The 21,159-nt window shown below is 38.6% G+C and overlaps 1 protein-coding gene across 1 annotated transcript in view; it reads right to left on the reverse strand.

Moving 5' to 3' along the window:
- Nucleotides 1–11,186, reverse strand: part of LOC140246747 (uncharacterized) — a 104,103-nt gene extending 92,917 nt beyond the window's left edge. The window contains exons 1-3 of the mRNA XM_072326085.1: nucleotides 11,162–11,186; nucleotides 10,445–10,447; nucleotides 9,749–9,751 (exon numbers count right to left, since the gene is read on the reverse strand). Of these exons, the coding sequence (XP_072182186.1) occupies nucleotides 9,749–9,751; nucleotides 10,445–10,447; nucleotides 11,162–11,186 (31 nt within the window). The remainder of the gene's footprint in view (nucleotides 1–9,748; nucleotides 9,752–10,444; nucleotides 10,448–11,161) is intronic.
- Between the last annotated feature and the right edge of the window lie 9,973 nt (nucleotides 11,187–21,159).

A 21,159-nucleotide genomic window follows, 5' to 3' on the forward strand; every position in this document is an offset into this window, starting at 1 on the left:
GAGCAATATTTACATTCACAGACTAAGAATACACAAAGCAAATATACACACACACACACACACGCGCGCGCGCGCGCGCGCGCGCGCGCGCGCGCACAGGTAAATACATGACAGATTCCAATATTTTGATAGACAAGCAATTTCCTTTTCAATATAATGCATATTATAATGCCAAAGCTCCTCGTGTGTGACGGCGAACCCAACCGCCCTCCTCCCCTCAAGTTCAAAGTTGAAAGTTGCTGAGGGTAGAATATATTAAAATAACTACATTTTTACAAATGACATAAGTAATCTATATGTAATACAATAGCTGTAAAAAAAAAGCATAATATTGTTTACTCACTATCTATCTAGCGATCCACGTCCCACAAGCTTGGCTTTTTAGTGGATTTTCCATGATTGAAGTTATTTTCCGAACGCTCACGAAGTATACATGCATTCTTCCTCGTAATTATTGTACATAATATGTTGTTATGTATAATTCATTTCATATACTACATGAATCTTTTGTAAACGTTTGGACAATATTATTTCATGACATGTATACTTTGTATTATGTTTTTGATCTTCGTTGACTGGAAATAAACTATGATTGAATTGAAATGAAGTTCAATCTCGATAACATCAGTACACAATGAAGACACACGCACGGATAAATACGTGACAGATTTGACAACATTTAAGATCTAAGGATGTTTGTGTTCTCAGCGACGTCAGAAGCGACAGACCAGGGTGATTTTGGAAAGTCTTTTCTGGAAGTAAATTCACGATAATGGGCTTAAGCCCAATGTTGTAAGTATTTCAAAGTTAAGAATTTGGTTGATGGATTTTGAAATAATGTAAGAGCAATAAGATGATAAAAGGTATAATTGCATAATGGGAAAAATTTAGGCAGAGACGTTTGAACGATTTACATGAGTGTGTATGAACACTAGAGCTTGTATGTTAATATGGGGAAGTAAATACGTAGCATATGAATGTGCAATGTACAATAAGTTGTGTTCATTGTGTATAAGTATGAAAATGAAGGTGCTGTGATACAACAGATGAAAGTATATAAGAGGAACGATATCCGTACTGTCTGAAGGTCAGTTAATTAGTAAGCGAAATTGATCAAGCAAACAGGTTTGGTGCAAAGAATTGTTACTTGGCTGTGAGGACCCCCATCTCACTACACGGCGATTCCGCTACGCTCATAGAGAATCGACAAAGCGCGGCGGATCGTCTCTAAATCGCTTTAGATTTTCTTCATCGTATCTTGAGCTGTTCAGAAGCGCGGAAGGTTGCCACCATCACCATCGTACGAGGTCGCCGTGGTTTTAGAACGTATCACAATCGCCTCACGAGCGCATTAAAAGCGCCAAATTCATTACTGTCTCAAGCGTATCGAAAGCGGCCCCCATTGCCAATGAAAATTACCACTTTTACAGTATGACGTAACAGGGATCGACCATAAACGAAAGAAAGTGATGCACAGACCAGGGAGGTGGACACTGAGAAAAGCATGTAAAATTCTTTTTTTTTCCACGTACACCTAGTACGAATCTACTCTGGTTATTACATTGTTTGTTTGTCATATATAGAATTGCAAGTCCATAAAAGTAAATTAAGTTTTCAAATATATCTTCATAAAATTGTCTCATTGTAGGATACGATTTGTGGTTTGCTCGTGAGCCGGTTCTTATGCATATTTTATCCTTTTCATCGATTGGATTACGTAACTACTGAATAGTGCAATATTTCACATCAGGTTCTCACTGGTGTGTTGTAGAATGCTAAGATGTACTACAAGGGTAAAACCATAATTCTGCATATCCATGTTGGTTTTTTACTGACATCTGCCTGAAGAAATTCAGTCATGAACGACGATTTGTTAAATCGTCACAGATCGCCATATGGTCGCCTTCTTAGTGAGATGGGGGCCAATACCGTGTGATTACCAATAAGTGCAGTTGGTAGGCGTGATGTTTGATTTTGATCTAAAACAGGAAAACAGCTGTAAATTCAAGTGTACTTGACAAATATAAGAGATGGAGAAAAACAGGTTATATGTGCTTATGAACCTAATGTATCTGACTAAGTGAGCAGTGTTATAACATTTGTTTTCCATTCATGCAAATCCATGATGTTTAACTTTGCCTATTGTTGTTGTTAGTTTGATTTTACAGATCAAATGTGTACGGCGTACGGTGCATGGCCGGCGGAACGTTTTCAATAGTGTGGGGCCCACTCCCGGGTTTCAACAACAACAACAACAAAACCGAAAAAAAAAACATGTTCTCAGGTCAACCATCTTCCTTTCCATTTCCGGGTTTCTTCAGCTGACAAGCAAAAAAACAAACAAACAAACAAACAAACAACCAAAAAAAAAAAAAACAAACAAACAAACAAAGAGGTTCTGAGTGGAAAAAGCATAACCTTATACACAGGGCCGGCGCACTGTTTTTAAAAGTGTGGGGGCCCACTTCCTCAGCTCATCTCTCCCCGTCCACTTCCGGGTTTCTTCAGCTCACAAGCAAAAAAAAAAAAAAAAAAAAAAAAAAAAAGTCCTCAGCTCATTCTCTCCCCTCCCATTGTAGTGCCTCTTACGTACTTCCCGGTTGAAAAAAGTGTGGGGGCCCAAAGTGATGACACCTTATGTATTTCTTTGTATGGTGCACAAAAAGTGTGGGGGCCCGAGCCCCCACAGCCCCCACGGCTGCGCCGCCCCTGCTTATAGCGCTTACACTTCAAGATCTCTAAGTGCCACTTACAGTTACGTACTTCTGGGTTCAAAAAAAGGTGTGGGGGCCCAAAGTGATGACACCTTATGTATTCCTTTGTATGATGCACAAAAAGAGTGGGGGCCCGAGCCCCCACGGCACCCATGGTTCAGCCGGCCATGCGGTGTAACCACGGTGTAAGGTGTGCAGACACAGTGCAGGATGCAAGGTACAGTGCAATGTGTAAGCTGTACAGAGCAAAGATAGAGAATAAGACAGCACAACACGGATTCGATCTATGGACTGAAGACTCAGTTATTTGTTTGCAAGTTTGCAGAGATTGCTTTAGAATTGTAACCATATACGTCACACAACGTTCAATAACAGTGACTCTAAGTGTCAGCAAGAACCTCTACATTAGACAACGATGAGAGACGTACAGTGAGAGGATAACATTAAGCCAGTAAACTTGGCCAGTCACTGTGGTGATGATGGCGTGGCCAGGTCAGTAGCCAGTTCAACAACCAGTTCTGCTTCTCGTTTGCGTACTAAGCGTACCTAGGCAAGCATCGCCAAGGTAGAGGATCTTCAAATATGAGAATACCGCCAAGGAATTGACATCACTTTAGTCGCTATGCCTGAAGTTGGTTTATTGATCTGTCAAGACATTGACGAGGACAAAATGGACCTTTTACAGTCAGGACCAAACATTAATGGGCAGTGAGTGGACCTGTAAAGCAAGGTACCATGCAGAAGAGCTGCATAGTGCTACAGAAAACTAAATGTGTACAGATACACGTTAAGAACGATTGAAAACAATGATCAACATTCATATGCAGTGATGCTCAACTAGAGGAACACGTTCATAAGTTCTTGTAGATGGAAAGATCAAAGATGCTTCAGACGCAAAAGGGGATGTTCATCAACTATAGAAGGTGCTTAATAACTTAGAAAGCACCGCCAAGCTCCAATTTTCAGCTACTAATACCATACAATGAGGAAACTTTCAACCATCCTGGTAACAGGTGGACTGCAGAACAGCGTTTGAAATCCCTAAGAAAGAGAATAGATAAAGATGGTGCCTTACACGACAAGTAATAGGGAACATGTCATTTCAAATGCTATTATAATCACACGTGGTATCTACCTCATCATCCAGTCATGAGTCCGCATAAACCATGCAGGCAAAGTCAGAATTGTCGTTCCTTGCGCATCCAAACATCAAGAAATATTCTTGAAAAACAGTGTTTCACAAGGGCCGGATCTGACCAACAATTTGTTGGGAGTGCTACTCAGATCCAGACAACACCCAGTCACTCTTATGACAGAGATAGATATCATGTTCTGCGTGGAAATTTGTGCGTTTGCGTGTTTTGAGAGTATCACAGTACACTGATCGCACAGAAAATCATCGGACTACGCAATCGAATGCAGTCGATAACGTAAGACGACTACTCTAAGTTCGAGGAGCATGTATTTTTTTTTGGCATTTTAGAGATTGTTGTACGTCTCTTTGTATATTGATATATCTCTGTACGTGAGTAACGTTGCAATCTTATCAGGGATATTACCAATACAACAACCCACAATGTCAGAAAACTAAATGTTTGTGTACAGATACACGTTAAGAATGATTAAAGACGATGACCACCATTCTGCTTGTATGTTGCAATCGTTCCGAGTAATCTTGATGTCACATTTTCATTCAAATTGATTGACATACAGCTGTGCTAACTGTGTGAATATATGTCCATGCTAGACTCGTTTATGCAAACCCTAAGAAGCTACCAGTATAGCATATTACTAATGAGGGTAAGCAATACAAAAAAGCATATTTGCCTCAATGTCAAAGGTGTGGGTGCTTCCATCATGCATTTTTCTTTTTCAAAATATTCCGTATGGAATGTAGAGTTGGGGAGTATGAGGGTAAAAAGGGGATGTATCAGTGTGTCAAGTGTGAATTGTATTCGTGTTTGTTTGTTTGTGTGTGTGTGTGCGTGTTTGTGTGTGTGCGTGTGTGCGTACGCGTGCGTATGTGTGCATGCATGTGTGTGTGCATGCTTGACTTGCAAAAAGATCAGAATAGAGAGATGTACATGTATGAGAAAAGAGGGTGACAAGTAGCAGAGTGTATGGCAGGGATGAGAAAAAGAATAGAAACTGATTTATATTAGGAAGAGCTTGCAACCAAAAGGCACTAAATCCATTGAAAAATAATGGATTTAGAGCCTTTTAGATTGGAAGCAAGCTCTTCATTTATATTTTTTACATACAAGTATCCTTTAAAAGTAAAAAAAAAAATAATAGTGTTTTTTTTTTTATTCATCTTTTCAGGATTACTACATTAATTGGTAAACATGAAAAATGTCAGAAAAGGAAAAAAAAAGTAAAACAAAAATACAATGCATATCCAGCCCCCCCCATTCCCATTTTTAAAGTAACTAATATGATTTGCAGCTTTGTGTCATCAAGTGAATGCATATAAAAAAACCCAGAAGACCCTTTATAGCATGTAAATAAGTCCACAACCTTATTAAACCTGAAATCGCATGTGTTTTGACACACCTTCCATTAAACGCTCCCTTCACAAGAAAAACAAAACAAAACAACAAAAAATACACATTCGTTTGGTATACTTTTCAGTTTTTGGGTTCAAGAGGGTGACAAACGTAAATATGAAATATTAAACGTATGGTATCGCAGAAATGAGCAATTTTCACGCTTGTCGAGTCTGTGTGGTTGTTGATATATATATCTTTTTTTTGATGATATTTGTTTTTTCATGTTTACATGCCGGCCTATGAGGGGTTTCGACAGACACACATGGAAAGCCTCTCGGGTAGGTTTTCTTTAACAACCTATCCGTTCATGCGCGAAGGCGGGTGTGGTACAGTCCATGCGCGTGCTTAGCGAGCGGTGCGTCCTTCTGTCTGGACTATTGCGCATGCGTGTTGAGTGCTTCATCGGAATGTGCCACGTTCGCACTTCCGACTCAGTCGACGGCGTGCCAACTTCGCATATTCTGCTCAACAAACAAAGCCGCCAAGACCGATCGATAAACCGCTAATTACTGCTAATCCCTCGGCACAATGAAAGCGTTTCTCATACTTTTGTTCCTCTCATATACGGCTGGCATTCTATGTGGTGATCAACTATCAAGCGATGTTCCCAACTAGATTTGCTCGTACATTGTACGTTTTTGTCACGGCTTAATGTGCAAAAGTCATGCCTTTACAGTAATGTAGAAACTGGAAATTCAAAAGAAAAAATGAAAATAGCGTCGTCATACAATTTATATCGAAACAAAGCTTGGAATTCCTCTTTAACTTTGCCTACTATTATGCCCATCTTAACAGAAATTTGTAGAAGTTATACAAATTGGAAAAACAGAATTCTTCCTCAAAGCACGACTACCTTCATGTCTCAGAATAACGTGGCACACAAGGGGTTTCCACCATGGCACATAAAGATATAACAGAAAATTGGCAAGACCCTGTCGGTGTAATGGGAGGATAATGTTGGGGTGGTATACATTCACTTAATATTAGGTAGAATTTGCTTGAAGTTCCCACGACAGCATACCTCGAAGCAATACTTCGCAAAAAAAAAAAAATCGAAAAAAAACCCGAAAAACAAACAAAACAAAACAAAAGCAAACAAACAAACGAAACAAACAAAAAAAAAGGGAAATAAACAAACAAACAGGCAATCCCCGATTGCGTGTACAACAGGTTTCGACATTTCTTTCGTTTGAAAGGCTCTGTTAAACATGCCTAATTAAGGTCCTAATTTAATACTGACCTTGTCTTACGATCATTATCTTGAAGTGTATGATTTTCCGTTATGCATGATAAGACTTGAGTGTAAAGATTTCTGTGTGGCTCTTCATATTATATAAAAGCATCGAATTCTTATATGGTTATGACAATATTAAAATGTTTTATTACCGGTAAAATCAATCTATGGATCGTAATTATAACGTTTGATGCTTATGTACTACTGATACGAATGCTTGTTGCCTTCCTTCATTTCATTTATTTTCATATTTCTCAATGAAAAATAAAAATACATCAAATATAACAAAAATTGAATACACGATATCCAGCTGGGAGATATATATAGAATATTGTAAACAACATATAGTGGCCGATCTACAAAAGTTGGAGTATGGGAATGAATGCTGAAGAAATATAGAAGAACCTACTAAACTGCAAGCTTGTGGAGCGTAGGTCCCAAGTAAGTTCGAGATACAGATTGACATGAGGAGCACGGATACAACAGATGACCAAAACAAAGAGAAAATAAAATACCAAAAAATATAAATATGTGACCCGCTACAACAAAAAGGTCCTAAAGTCGCGCACGGTCGAAGCCGTGAAAATCAAGTTTGAAGTCAGAGCATCATAATTGGTCAAAACATACGATTTTCTGACTTTGACATATTATTGGAGTCTGACATGTCTTCTATCATCTGTCGAAATTTTGAAGCAAAATGATGAAAGGAAAGACCAAAAAATAGCGTTTTTCTGGGCCATGTTTTTGGCGTTTCAACCAAGCAGAAACCGGTTCGAAAATTTGGATTGAGCGCCACAGACAGGCTCCTCCCCTAACAACGACCGGAGTGATCTCATTGGTCAGTTTGCTGCTTGCCGCTAACCGAAGCGTGAAGCTCGCACACTGCCAAGTCGACTGGTGCGTGCGGGCAGGGTGCGCTATGCCCAGCCGCTTCTCCTGGCATCCTGGTCACTGATTGGTCGGTGAGAAGACCGCCGACGCTGTGCTTGAATGAGCATTTCGGGGGTTGCTAGGGTTTACCTTCTATTGTCCGGAGGTGAAAACTGACTACATGCCCCTTGATCGCGATTGCGTCGCAAGGAAAACTTTTAGGGCGCTTTTCTCGAAACAGTGATTTCCCATACGTCTCGACATGCTCTCTTTTAAACATGGATATCTCCGCACCCGATTATTTTCATAAGATGTGTTATATATCAATTGAAAGCAGAAAGATTAGGGAATTTTGTCATGCAATTTTCAAATAATCGACCTCACCCGACTTTAGGATCATTTTGTTGTAGCGGGTCACATATACAAGGATATTGCAAATATTTCTCTCATGCAGGCATGGGGGTCGGATAAGCCACATGTTGTAAGCAGATGAGCCGTTATCACTTTGACAACAAGTGTGCATCAATATATAATGACAATGGTATACGGTTTAAACAATTTTAGAAGAGCATAGATTTCGTGTCTTCAGAAGAGACGGAGAAGTAAAGAGAAGAGAACACTAATACCTGCAACTCATGACAAACAAACAAGCAAACAAACAAACAAACAAAAAACCAAGACATCCAACAACCAGTTGCAGTGCAGTGAAAATAAATATACCCGCTGTTACTTGGCCCCAATGTCCTTAAAAAAGGAAGAATTGTGATTATTGTGGAAGAAAATGAGTGCGTAAACAGCTGGTTAAAGTCAGATTTAACATGATAACTACAATGCAGTACAGTACAGTGGGATAGTCCTGAACAATATAGAAAAAAAAAGACTGATTAACTTAATTGATGTAGTTATTCAATAAGTAATTTGCATAATTTGCATTTGGAGGATGATAGTAATAAACAACCTGTGACTTGGGAGGGGGGATCGTTCCAGTATTTCGGCCCCACAAACATAATAGTTTTCTTCGCGAAAAAAAAAATAAAAAGTGTGCGAGTACGTGGAAGGTGATAATCGTCTCGTTGGCGGGTGAGATAGTTGTGAACTGAGCAGTTTCTTTTGAACATGATTGTGGAGAAAAAATCGGGAAGGTCATTCGTGGAATATTTACATATCAAGATAGCTAGATTATAATCAAACAAATCAGTCAATTACAACATCTTCTCCTTATGAGAAAATTCGTTTGTGTTAGACAAATATTCCTGCGACATGAAAGCTTAGATTGTCTTCATCGGATTTTCAACTAGTGATTTATCCAGTCTCGAGCAAGTGAAGACTGAGGGACACTGACGGAAAAAAAAAGAACAGAGAACAAAACAAAACATCAATAATATACTTTTTGTATATGTCGTTTCGGAAAACTATCAAGAGTTGCACGTTTGAATTCGACAGCGAGCAAATGTTTTAAGAGCAGGTTCAATTGTATACAGTTAAACTCGCATAAGTCGATCTTCTCGGGACTGAGCAAAACACATCGACTTAGGCGATTTTCGACTTGTGCGTAAGTCGAAAAAAAAAATCGACTTAACAACAGTTACACCACACGTACATTTAATATGTATGTTGTCTACTCTGGAGCCGAGAGCTGGAGAGGTGTGCCGCAGCACGGGTCGCCCGGCAGGCCCGCGGCTAACATTGCATGGACAGTGCATTAGTATTGGCAGAGCTGGTCCGATTACTTTACACCCTTGTTAAACCTTGGGGAAGTGAATATGAACGATATTTGAGCAGTGATTGATTCCAGTTTACCATACCGTGGCTTGAAATGCGTGTAGATAGAGGTGTAATTCTGATTTACCCGTGCCCGTAACTTTCCCCCTACTTTCCGCTTTGAAAACTCAGCAGCTTCATCCATCCACTGCACAGCGCAAACTGCAAACATACACAGACTACACAGCCCAGTCGCTGTACCTACGTATCGCTAGCGCGACAGCCGCTGTACCAGCGGACCTCCAAACACGAAGAGAGTTCAACAATCGCATACGATCGCTTTGAATTTTGATATTTTAGGTCATTTTTTTTTTGTCACCTGTATGGTCGGGCTAGTTCTTATGTAAACAAAAACTGGCGTCTCGTGATTTTGACAGTGATTTATTGCACAATAAAATCTTATTCGACTTAGGCACAGTGAATTTAATGGTTTTTCCGTGAAAGTGTTCTTGGAATTTCATCGACTTAGGCGAGTATTCGACTTACAAAATTCGACTTGTGAGTGAATTAATACACGTAAGTCAATTGGGAAAAATCGGGACTTTTTAAAATCATCGACTTGCGCGATTATTCGACATATGCGATGTCGACTTAGGCGAGTTTAACTGTATTAAGCTTACCTTCTACAGAGGGGCCACAAAACACGACAACAATTACTGTCAGTAGCAGAACGAGATAGTATCTTCTTTCCATCATAAGTAGTGGGAGAGACAGTATATTATAGAACAAAATGAATATTCGATTATCTCGCAGCGTCCCAAAGGGCCTTCAAATGATTATAGATATCACGGTTCTCAAGACGAGCGGAAAGTCAAGAACATGCATGGATGAAACCTATCCTTACGAATCTTCTGAACAAAGAGTGTCTGGAAGTATTCCAAAACGTGCTTCTCAACTCTGCGACTACAGTGGCGGGATGCACCCTTTTGTTGATTGTCGAAATCCCTTTATCTCGCGTTTTCTGTGGGGCATAAGAAGTTAACATTGTTATTTCAATGGAGACTGCATCCTCCACAATGCAATTGAAATGTTTGGGGAAAAATATCATTCATGCAGCGGTCCGGGAGACGCTTTTGGTAACCAAGGTGTGTTAAAAAGGCCCAAATAAGCATTGTCTGCTATGTCTCGAGTAAGTGAAAAGAGAGACAAAGACCCCCCCCCAAAAAAAAAAAAACAAAAAAAAAAAAAAACGAATAAAATAAAACATCAATACTGCTTGTACATTTCATTTTCGAAAAAAAGTTTTCAGAGTTGCAGGTTTGGATCCGACAGCGAGCAAATGAATTAAGAGCAGGTTCATTGTATATTAAGCTTACCTTCTACAGAGGGGCCACAAAACGTGACAACAATCAATGTCAGTAGCAGAACGAGATCGTATCTTCCTTCCATCATAGATAGTGGAAGACATAGTATATGGAACAAAATGAATATTCGATTAGATCGCAACGTCCAAATGTCCGTCAAATGATTAATATACAGTGTATATCACATTTCTCAAGACGAGGCGAAAGGCAAGCACATACATGGAGAAACCTATCCTTTTGAGACAAACATGAATCTTCTGAGTGTCTGGAAGTATTAAAAAAAAATATAATAATAAAAAACTCGTCTCCACGCTGCGACTGCAATGGCGGGCTGCTCCATTGTGCTTATTTGTCGAAGTTCCTTTATCTCGCGTATTCTTTGGCTCATGAAAAAGTTAACATTGTCATTTCAATGGAGACTGCATCCTCTACAATGCACATTAAAATGTTTTTGGGAAAAAAAAAATTCATTCATGCAGCGGTCCGGGAGACGCTTTTGGTAACCAAGGTGTGTTATAAAAAGCCCCAATAGACATTGTCTGCTTTGTTTGGAGCAGGTGAAAAGAGGGACTATGAAAAAAAGAAGAGGAAAAAAAGGGCGAATAAAATAAAACATCAATAATATACGAGTTGTATATGTCGTTTTCGGAAAACCTTTCAGAGTTGCAGGTTTGGATCCGACAGTGAGCAAATGATTTAAGCGTAGGGTCAATTGTATATTAAACTTACCGTCTACAGAGGGTCCACTTAACATGACAGCAATCAATGTCAGTAGCAGAAGGAGATTGTATCTTCTTTCCATCATACAAGACCCAGTACATGGAACAAAATGAATAGTCGATTAGATCGCAACGTCCAAAAAGTCCGTTAAATGATTGAAGATATCCCGGTTTTCAATACGAGGCGAAAGTCAAGCACATGCATGGATGCAACCTATCCTTTTGAAATAAACATGTATCTTCTGAACAGAGAGAGGCTCGAAGTATTCCAAAACGCGCTTCTCCACTCTGCGACTACAGTGTCGGACTGCACCCTATTATTTGTCGAAGTCCCTTTATCTCGAGTATTCTGTGGTGCATTACGAGTTATAATTGTTATTTAGATTGAGACTGCATCCTCTACAACGCACATTGAAATGTTTGGGGAAAATTATCATTCATGCAGCGGTCTGGGAGACGCTTTTGGTAACCAAGGTGTGTTATAAAAAGCCCCAATAAGCATTGTCTGCTATATATGTCATGCTCATATTGCTGGGCGTGCGTAGGCCGGAGTTCTGTTGCGAACGTGGGATAAAAGTTGTTCACTTTTGGCAAAGTTAAAGTGCATTTAAACTATAAAACCTGATACTGGTATGCACCTTTGCTTTTTTTTTTTTTTTTGGAATTTCAGTTTAAACATTAGAATCATTTGAATCAGCAATTGTAGAAATGATGATAAGCCAGAAGTGGTGTAGCTAAGTCCTCGGACCAAAGGGGATGATTAGGGGGGAAGGATCAGGCAATGTGAGTTGAAACATCCACATCTACACACACACACACATACACACACACACACACACACACACACACGGAATCAAGTTTGTTTCGGAAAGATATATTTCAATACTATTTGCCACTCCTACATGTATGTACAAGGACATTGTACTAATGGGTCTTGTTCATTTATTAGTTACAGTAAGTAGGGTGGATACATGTACTTATATACAAGTTGTAAGTATAGTAAGTATACACAATGTCGGGTGGATACATGTACATGTAAGTATTCAATTTCTCCTGGCAGAAATCCCCCAGGTTTTTATTCATTGCCTTTTTACCTTTAATGTGTTTGTTCATTGAAGTTTTTGCAAATATCTTCTGTTATTGTGTGTGTGTATGTGTGTATGTTCTTGTGTGTGTATGTGTACCTATGAACCTTTTTAATGCAAGCGTTTTTATACTGTCTACCTTTCTTGCAGCATTGTGCTGTTTTCAAGAGCCTACATGCAGATTGTCATGTTTAGATTTTGAAATAACATGAAAAATGTTGCCCAATGACTTTGAACTGGATGTTGACCTTGACGATGACTTAAATTCCACAGTAAGGGAATGTAATTATGTAAGTTGTGATGACTTTCAGGAAAAGCTTGCATGCAGCGAACCACATGAGAATTTTACTATGCTTCATATAAATGCTAGGAGCCTTGTTAAAAATCATGATAATTTGCAAGTGTTGCTTGAGTGTTTACACCATGATTTTTCTTTCATTGGTGTCTCTGAAACTTGGTTTAAGACATCAACTGATGCTAATTTATTCAAGTTGCAAGGTTACTCCCTAATCAACATCTGTAGACCTGATAGCATTGGTGGTGGTGTTGCCTTATATATTAAAGACTCCATCGATTATAAGCTACGGTGTGATTTGTCTGGTAGTAAACCTGGTTATGAGTCAATTTTTATTGAAGTTGATGATAAGGAAAAGCATATTGTAGTTGGGTGTATTTATAGGGCTCCAAGAAGTGATATTGAATCATTTTGTGATAATATTGAAGAGCATATGCAAACGTTATCGAGGGAGAACAAGTTTGTTTATGTTATGGGGGACTTCAATATCAATCTGCTAAATTCTGATTATGATGATAGTGTGAAGGGGTTCTTGGATCTTATGTATTCACATAATATGTTCCCTCTCATCACTAAACCTACTCGCATTACTGACACCTCTGCTACCCTGATTGATAATTTTTTCACAAATTGTATTCAAAATAATGTTGAGAGTGGTCTTATATTTTCAGACCTATCTGATCATTTGCCTATTTATTGTATAGACAAAGGAAAAGTAAGCATATCAAATGGTGAAAGAAGTATAAAAACTAAGCACGCAGTCAATGCTGAGAACATATCTATTTTCAAACAGAAGCTTTTAGAAGTTGACTGGCATGACCTATATAGCTTAACTAGTGCAAATGATTCATACGATTATTTTATTAATGTATTTGGTGATGTGTATGACAAATGCTTTCCTGTTGTTGAATCATGTGCCAAGAAGGGATGTAAGAAACCCTGGATCACACATAGTTTGCTTAGGTCCATTAGGAAGAAGCATAAGCTCTATAAATTATTCATTAAACATCCAACCTGGATAAATAAGAAGAATTATGTTGATTACAAGAATGAATTGACAAATGTTGTGCGCTTTTCAAAGCAAAAATATTTTAGAAATCTATTCCATGATATAAAAGGGGATATCAAAAAAACATGGTTCCCTATAAACAAATTGATCGGAAAGGGGAAATGTCACAACCTTCCCTCAGAAATGTATAATGGTGATATTTCATTAAGTACAAATACGCAAAAGGCTGAACATTTCAATCAGTATTTTGCAGGAATTGCTGCTAAGATAAGTGAAAAGATCCCAAGTACATCCAATACTTTTCAGGATTATTTGAAACCTACAAAAAACAGCAAATCTTTATTTTTGAAGCCCACTACTGCATCTGAAATAATAATGCTAGCTTTATCACTGAAATCCTCTAAGTCATCAGGTTCTGATAATATAGCTCCTAGGGTTGTCAAAGAGTGTATCCATAGCATTGCTGTCCCATTGTGTGACATATTTAATAAATCTCTGTCGCAAGCAATAGTTCCAGACAAGATGAAAATTGCCAAAGTAGTTCCTGTGTATAAGAAAAGTGATAACAGAAACATTGAAAACTACAGACCCATTGCCTTGCTGCCTGTATTTTCTAAATTGTTAGAAAAGATTGTATGCTCAAGAGTAAATAATTATTTAGCTGTAGAAGGCATTTTGATCCCCGAGCAATTTGGTTTTCGCAAATATTCTTCTACCAGTATGGGTGTATTGCATTTAACTAACATTATTGCTCATGCACTTGATGAAGGGAAATTTTGTCTAGGCATTTTCTTAGATTTGTCCAAGGCGTTTGACACCATTGACCACCACATTCTTATCTGCAAACTTAAATCTTATGGTATTCGTGGAGTTCCTTTAGACTGGTTCAAAAGCTATCTGCAAAACCGAATGCAGTTTGTGGTTGTCAATGGGACCAAATCGCTTTCCACCCACATTGATTGTGGAGTGCCTCAAGGCTCAGTGTTAGGCCCACTATTATTTCTTATCTATATCAATGATATCATCAGTGCTACATCATTGTTTACTTACTCACTGTTTGCTGATGATACAAGTCTTCTGTCCTCCCACAAGGATGCGTACAGTTTAATATCTTCAGCAAATGAAGAACTTAACAAACTTTATCGTTGGTTTTGTTGTAATAAATTGTCACTTAATCTTCAGAAGACACAATGTGTTATTTTCAGAACAAGGAATAAGAGGATACCTGTAAACACCCCTTCTCTCATTATTGGTGGACATCAGGTAGCTACAAGCGAAAATGTATTATTCCTTGGTATTACTATCAATGAATTTCTGTCATGGAAGCAACACATACTAAATGTATGTTCCAAAGCTTCTCGGGGTGTTGGTGTGATGCATAAGCTAAAATTTATTGTTCCTAAAAGTGTCTTGACTACACTGTATAATAGCATCATAATGCCTCACTTGATGTATTGTAATGTTGCCTGGGGTAATACTTATAACAGCCATCTTCATAAATTGTTTATTGTACAAAAGAGAGCTATCAGGCTAATAACAAGCTCACACTTTACTAGGCCAAGTGCCCCCCAGTTCTTACAGCTGTGTTGTTTACCTCTAAACGAGTTAGTGTGTTTTAACTCATTGGCATTCATGTACAAGCTTCACATGTCCAGTTCTCCCTCCTTATTTCTAGATTTGTTCGTCAAAAACTCAGTTGTTCATTCCCATAATACACGACAGAAAAACCTTCTGCATCTACCTCGTGTAGCTGCCAGTATTGCCCTAAATTCTTTTTATGTGTCTTGCATAAAAGAATGGAACATGTTGCCCTCAGATGTTAAAGATAGTACCACTTTTTCCAGATTTAAAGTGTTGGCTCGGAAGTATTTGCTTCATCGATATTCTCAGTCTCATTGATGCTGCTCCTTTTAAATTCTACATACATGACTTCATCTCATCGCTTTCCATTTGAGTAATATAGTCTAATGCCAATTATGTTTTGCTTTAAAATTCCATAGGTAGTGTGTTTGTGTGTGTGTGTGTGTGTGTGAGGGATTGAGGAATTCCACTAGAATTATTCTATGGCTTTAATGTTTGTATATAGTAGTGAGTTATTATATTACATGTCTTAACTTGCCTTTCCAGGGGTTCTTATTATACAAGCTTGCTTTTCTAAGACCCCTCCACTTTACATCTATATGCATCTACATGCATTGTCAATTTATATTCAATTCTGCAAATTGTTTTAATCACATATTACAAATTGTTTTAATTACATATTCAACAATGTATTCCTTGTTACATATTATTGTTCTTATGTAATTTTTGTATTGTGGAAACTTTTAATAAACTTGAAACTTGAAACTTGATATATCGCATAGATGGATACTCTACTATCGCCCCTTCTCGATAATTGTGATAACTAATTATTTTACAAGCTTGGATGTGAACAATACAGAAAGCTAGCCGTGATATAATAGACCAACTTTTGATAGAAACTGGTCCAAATGTTTTATTATTATAAAGTGTGCACCAGATCTATGAATTTCAATTCTGAAAACGCAAAATTTCATCCGCATGGAGGGGGTTATCCCCTCTTCCCATCCTCTTTGTATACGTGTGAAATAGATCACAATTTATCACAATTTATGGATGTTTCGTTTCCAACAGCCTAGTATCGAGCCATTTCATTCACTTGCTCCCTTCCATTAAACACCGTAGGCATGCGGGAGCTTGTTGTATATCGGTCGAGCAGCCCTCCAGCAAGCTTCGCGGTTGTTAACCCGTTCCACACTGAATTCTAAAATGTCCATAGACATAATACGCAGGCCACCATGTTCCCTTAGGGAACGGGTTAACTGTTGTGAACAAAGCATGTTAACAATCTGAATACATTACAGACCCAGGATATTGCCAATTTCCCATGAAAGTGCTCTTATCTTTAATTTAAATGATATTATACAAATACCAAAGGTTCCCAGCGTGAACGATTGTTAGTGTGTGTGTGTGTGTGTGTGTGTGTGTGTGTGTGTGTGTGTGTTGATCTTACCCCAAACCCTACCCCATAGGACGGTGTCCTTCAGACGTATTATATTAAACTGTTTAAAGGGAACATAAACCCAAAGAACAATGTGGGTTGAGTGAAAGCAGTAACATTAGTAAACACATCATTGAAAGTTTGAGGAAAATTGGGCAATCGATGCAAAAGTTATGAATTGTTAAAGTTTTGGTGTTGGAACTGCTGGGTAAGGAGACTTCTAGAGGTTATGACGTATGAATGGACTACAATATGAAGAAAATATGAAGGGAATGTAATAGAAATTCATTTTTCATGGAAATCACACATTCCATGAACTTGATATTGACATATGTTAGGGGTAGCAATTATTCCCCCTGTTTTCTGAAAGCGGTTTGTCAATTACTCTTTCATTTTGCTAGAAGAGTAAATTTTTGTAGAATTCTTTTTATATTTTCTTTACATTGTTGTCCACTCATACGTCATAACCTCTAGTAGTCTCCTCATCCAGCGGTTCCAACACCAAAACTTTAAAAATTCATATCTTTTGCATCGACCGTCCGATTTTCCTCAAACTTTCACTGATGTGTTCTACTAAAGTTAACGCTTTTACTCAATCCACATTGTTCTTTGGGTTTGCGTTCCCTTTAAGAGTTCATGAAACGATCTGGCACATGTTTAGGAACCCTTCATTTTAAATGCAATAATGCAAAAGATTTCTCGCATGTGAGGAAAGACACGATTTTCCAGCCCAACCCCTTTTCGGCCACCAACCTTAAACTTAGAACGTATATCAATACAGAATTTACATTCTAACATACATTCTACCCAATGTCTGCACCAAATCAGATGTTTTTTTTTTTTTTCTTGGGGGGGGGGGAGGGTGTGGGAGGGGGTAGGGATACCATCTCCCAAACTCTCCCTTAGACGTCTAGACGGTGATTGGTGCACACGAGGAAGCCATTTTCTCTTTATTAAAAAAACAAACAAAATGAAATTACTTCACAATAAGTGTGCACCAGAATGCCAAATTTCAACTCTGAAAATGCAGTCTTCCTCGTGTTGGAAAGGGAAGTACCTGCAGCGATACCCAAACCCCTGGCTCGGTCTCCCCCCTCACTCACATAGTATACTCCAAGTTTTACCACCTCCACCTTCCAAATCCTGACGCAGCTGATTGTATATAATTTGGATGATAAGGAACGTATTATGTAAGTGTGCATTTGCAAGTGTGTGTGAGTTGTGTTTGTATGTGTCTGTGTGTGTGTGTGTGTGTGTGCGTGTGTGTGTGTGCGTGTGTGCGTGTGTGTGGTTGTTTTAACAAACGTTACGATCACGCAAATCTCCCCCTTTGGTCTGAGGACTTGACTACGCCAACTCCGGTTTATCATCATTTCTCTTCTTTCTGCTTTTTTTAAATAATAATAATAATTATTATTATCATTGTTATCATTAGTTAAGGATTACTTATACGTATCTTTCAATCCCGTATGGGATTTATGGCCTAGTGTAAATGTAGATGTTTCTGATAATTTCATGGAGCAATGAATAGCAACTACCAAAATTGCTGATTCACTTGCTCCTGAAGTCTAATCGGAGATTCCGGGTATATAGAGAGAACACACGTCCCATTATCATGCTCAGTTGAAATGCGTGTAAACTTGCACATCAGGAGGAAAAACTTAACTCCCACGTTCACAGCAGACTAAGTCCTGCCTACGGACGCCCTGCCACATGATCATGGCACAGTAGACAATGCTTATAGGGGCTTTTTATAACACACCTTGGTTACCGAAAGCGTCTCCCGGACCGCTGCATGAATGATATATATTTTTTTTTCCCCAGAACATTTCAATGTGCATTGTAAAGGTGCAGTCTCCATTGAAATAGCAATGTTAACTTTGTCATGAATCACAGAATACGCGAGATAAAGGGACTTCGACAAAACTGGTGCAGCCCGCCATTTTGGCCCGAATTCACGAAGGTGGTACAAATGAAACCATGGTTTAAACCATGGACAAAAACAAGTGTCGCACGGATTATTTCGTTACGAAACTGGTCATTTGGTCGACAAAATGACAGTTTCATTAACGAAATTATCATTTTGTGCACGAAATGTTCATTTAGTTACAAAATGTTGTCATTTTCTTGCAAAATCATCGACGAAATGACTTATTTCGTAACGAAATATTTCATGCGACACTTGGCGCTCCATGGTTTTTGTCCATGGTTTAAACCATGGTTTCATTTGTACCACCTTCTTGAATTCGGGCCAAATGTCGCAGAGTGGAGAAACGCGTTTTTGGAATACTTCCAGACGCTCTTTGTAAAGGAGATTCATGTTTGTCTCAAAAGGATAAGTTGCATCCACGCATGTGCTTAACATTTGCGTTGTTTTGAGAATAATGATATCTTTTATCATTTGAAGGACTTTTCGGACGTGCGATCTAATCAAATATTCATTTTCTTCCACTACTTATGATGGAGAGAATATACGATCTCGTCTGCTACTGACGTTGATTGTTGTCATGGTTTGTGACTCCTCTGCAGAAGGTAAGGTAAATGTACAATTGAACCTGCGCTTAAATCATTTGCTCGTTGTCGGATTGAAACCTGCAACTCTGAAAAGTTTTCCGTTAAAACCAACCAGTATATTACTGATGTTTTGTTTTGTTCGCTGTTCTTTTTCTTAGTTTTTGTCATTGTCCCTCTTTTCACCTGCTCCAGACATACCAGTGATGTTTTTTTTCTTGTTTTGTTAACACACCTTGGTTACCGAAATCGTCTCCCGGACCGCTGCATGAATGATATTTCCCCCCCCCCCCAAAAAAAAAAAAAAAAAAAAAAAAAAAAATCAATGTGCATTACAGCAGGTGCAGTCTCCAGTTAAATGACAATATTAACTTGTCATACACCACAGAATACGCGAGGACAAAAAGGTGCAGCCAGCCATTGCAGCAGTCGCAGAGTTGCTAAGCGCGTTTTTGGAATACTTCCAAACGCTCTTTGTAAAGGAGATTCATGTTTGTCTCAAAAGGATAAGTTGCATCCACGCATGTGCTTAACATTTGCGTTGTTTTGAGAATAATGATATCTATAATCATTTGAAGGACTTTTCGGACGTGCGATCTAATCAAATATTCATTTTCTTCCAGTACTTATGATGGAAAGAATATACGATCTCGTCTGCTACTGACGTTGATTGTTGTCATGGTTTGTGACTCCTCTGCAGAAGGTAAGGTAAATGTACAATTGAACCTGCGCTTAAATCATTTGCTCGTTGTCGGATTCAAACCTGCAACTCTGAAAGGTTTTCCGTCAAAACCAACCAGTATATTACTGATGTTTTGTTTTGTTCGCTGTTCTTTTTCTTTGTTTTGTCATTGTCCCTCTTTTCACCTGCTCCAGACATACCAGTGATTTTTTTTTTCTTGTTTTGTTAACACACCTTGGTTACCGAAATCGTCTCCCGGACCGCTGCATGAATGATATCCCCCCCCCCCCCAAAAAAAAAAAAAAAAAAAAAAAAAAATCAATGTGCATTACAGCAGGTGCAGTCTCTAGTTAAATGACAATATTAACTTGTCATGCACCACAGAATACGCGAGGACAAAAAGGTGCAGCCAGCCATTGCAGCAGTCGCAGAGTTGATAAGTGCGTTTTTGGAATACTTCCAAACGCTCTTTAAAAAAAATCATGTTTGTCTCAGAAAGATAGGTTGCATCCATGCATGTGCTTGCCTTTCGTCCCGTCTTGAGAACTGATATCTGTGATCATTTGACGGACTTTTCGGACCTTGCGATCTAATCGAATATTAATTTTGTTCTGTATACTGTGTCTTCCACTACATATGATGGAAAGAAGATGCGATCTCGTCTGCTAGTGACATTGATTGTTGTCATGTTTTGTGGCTCCTCTGTAGAAGGTAAGTTTAAATACAATTGAACCTGCGCTTAAATCATTGGCTCGGTATCGGATTCAAACCTTAATAACACTGAAGTGATTGCATAAAACGACATACCCGACTAGTAAAATATTGGTGTTTTATTTTATTCGCTCTTCGATTTCATTGTTTTTCTTGTCATTGTCTCTCTTTTCCCTTGCCCAAGACAATCTGCACTTTCATGTAGCAGGAAAGCGAGAAACATTCATATCAATATTATCTCACCATTACCTGTTATGACAACGATCCATAGACTGATTTCATGGTAATACACATTTTCATTGCAACTGATTGACAAATTGCCCTGCATCGACGTAAATAAGCACTGAATTAATCAGTGTTTTAGTAGTAGCCATGATAAAAATCATAGGCGTACATACTTGAGCGGGATACGAACCTACGACCTCCTCATCATCGGACAGGCGTCATCTCCACTAGACCACCGAGCTTTCGCCCGACAGCAAGTGTTGGTTCTAGGCCTAACCCTTATTGCATGCAGCGGGTACTGCGTAATTATTCAAATTCATGAAATTCTTCCGTCGAGATGCTTTCATCGCAACTGATTGACAAATTGCCCTGCATCGTAGTAAATAAGCACTGAATTAATCTGTATTTTAGTAGTAGTCATGATAAAACAAGATCCAGCCGAGTATGCGTTACGCCCATGATTTTTATCAT

The sequence above is a fragment of the Diadema setosum genome, chromosome 3, assembly GCF_964275005.1.
Source record: "Diadema setosum chromosome 3, eeDiaSeto1, whole genome shotgun sequence".
NCBI lineage: Eukaryota > Metazoa > Echinodermata > Echinoidea > Diadematoida > Diadematidae > Diadema > Diadema setosum.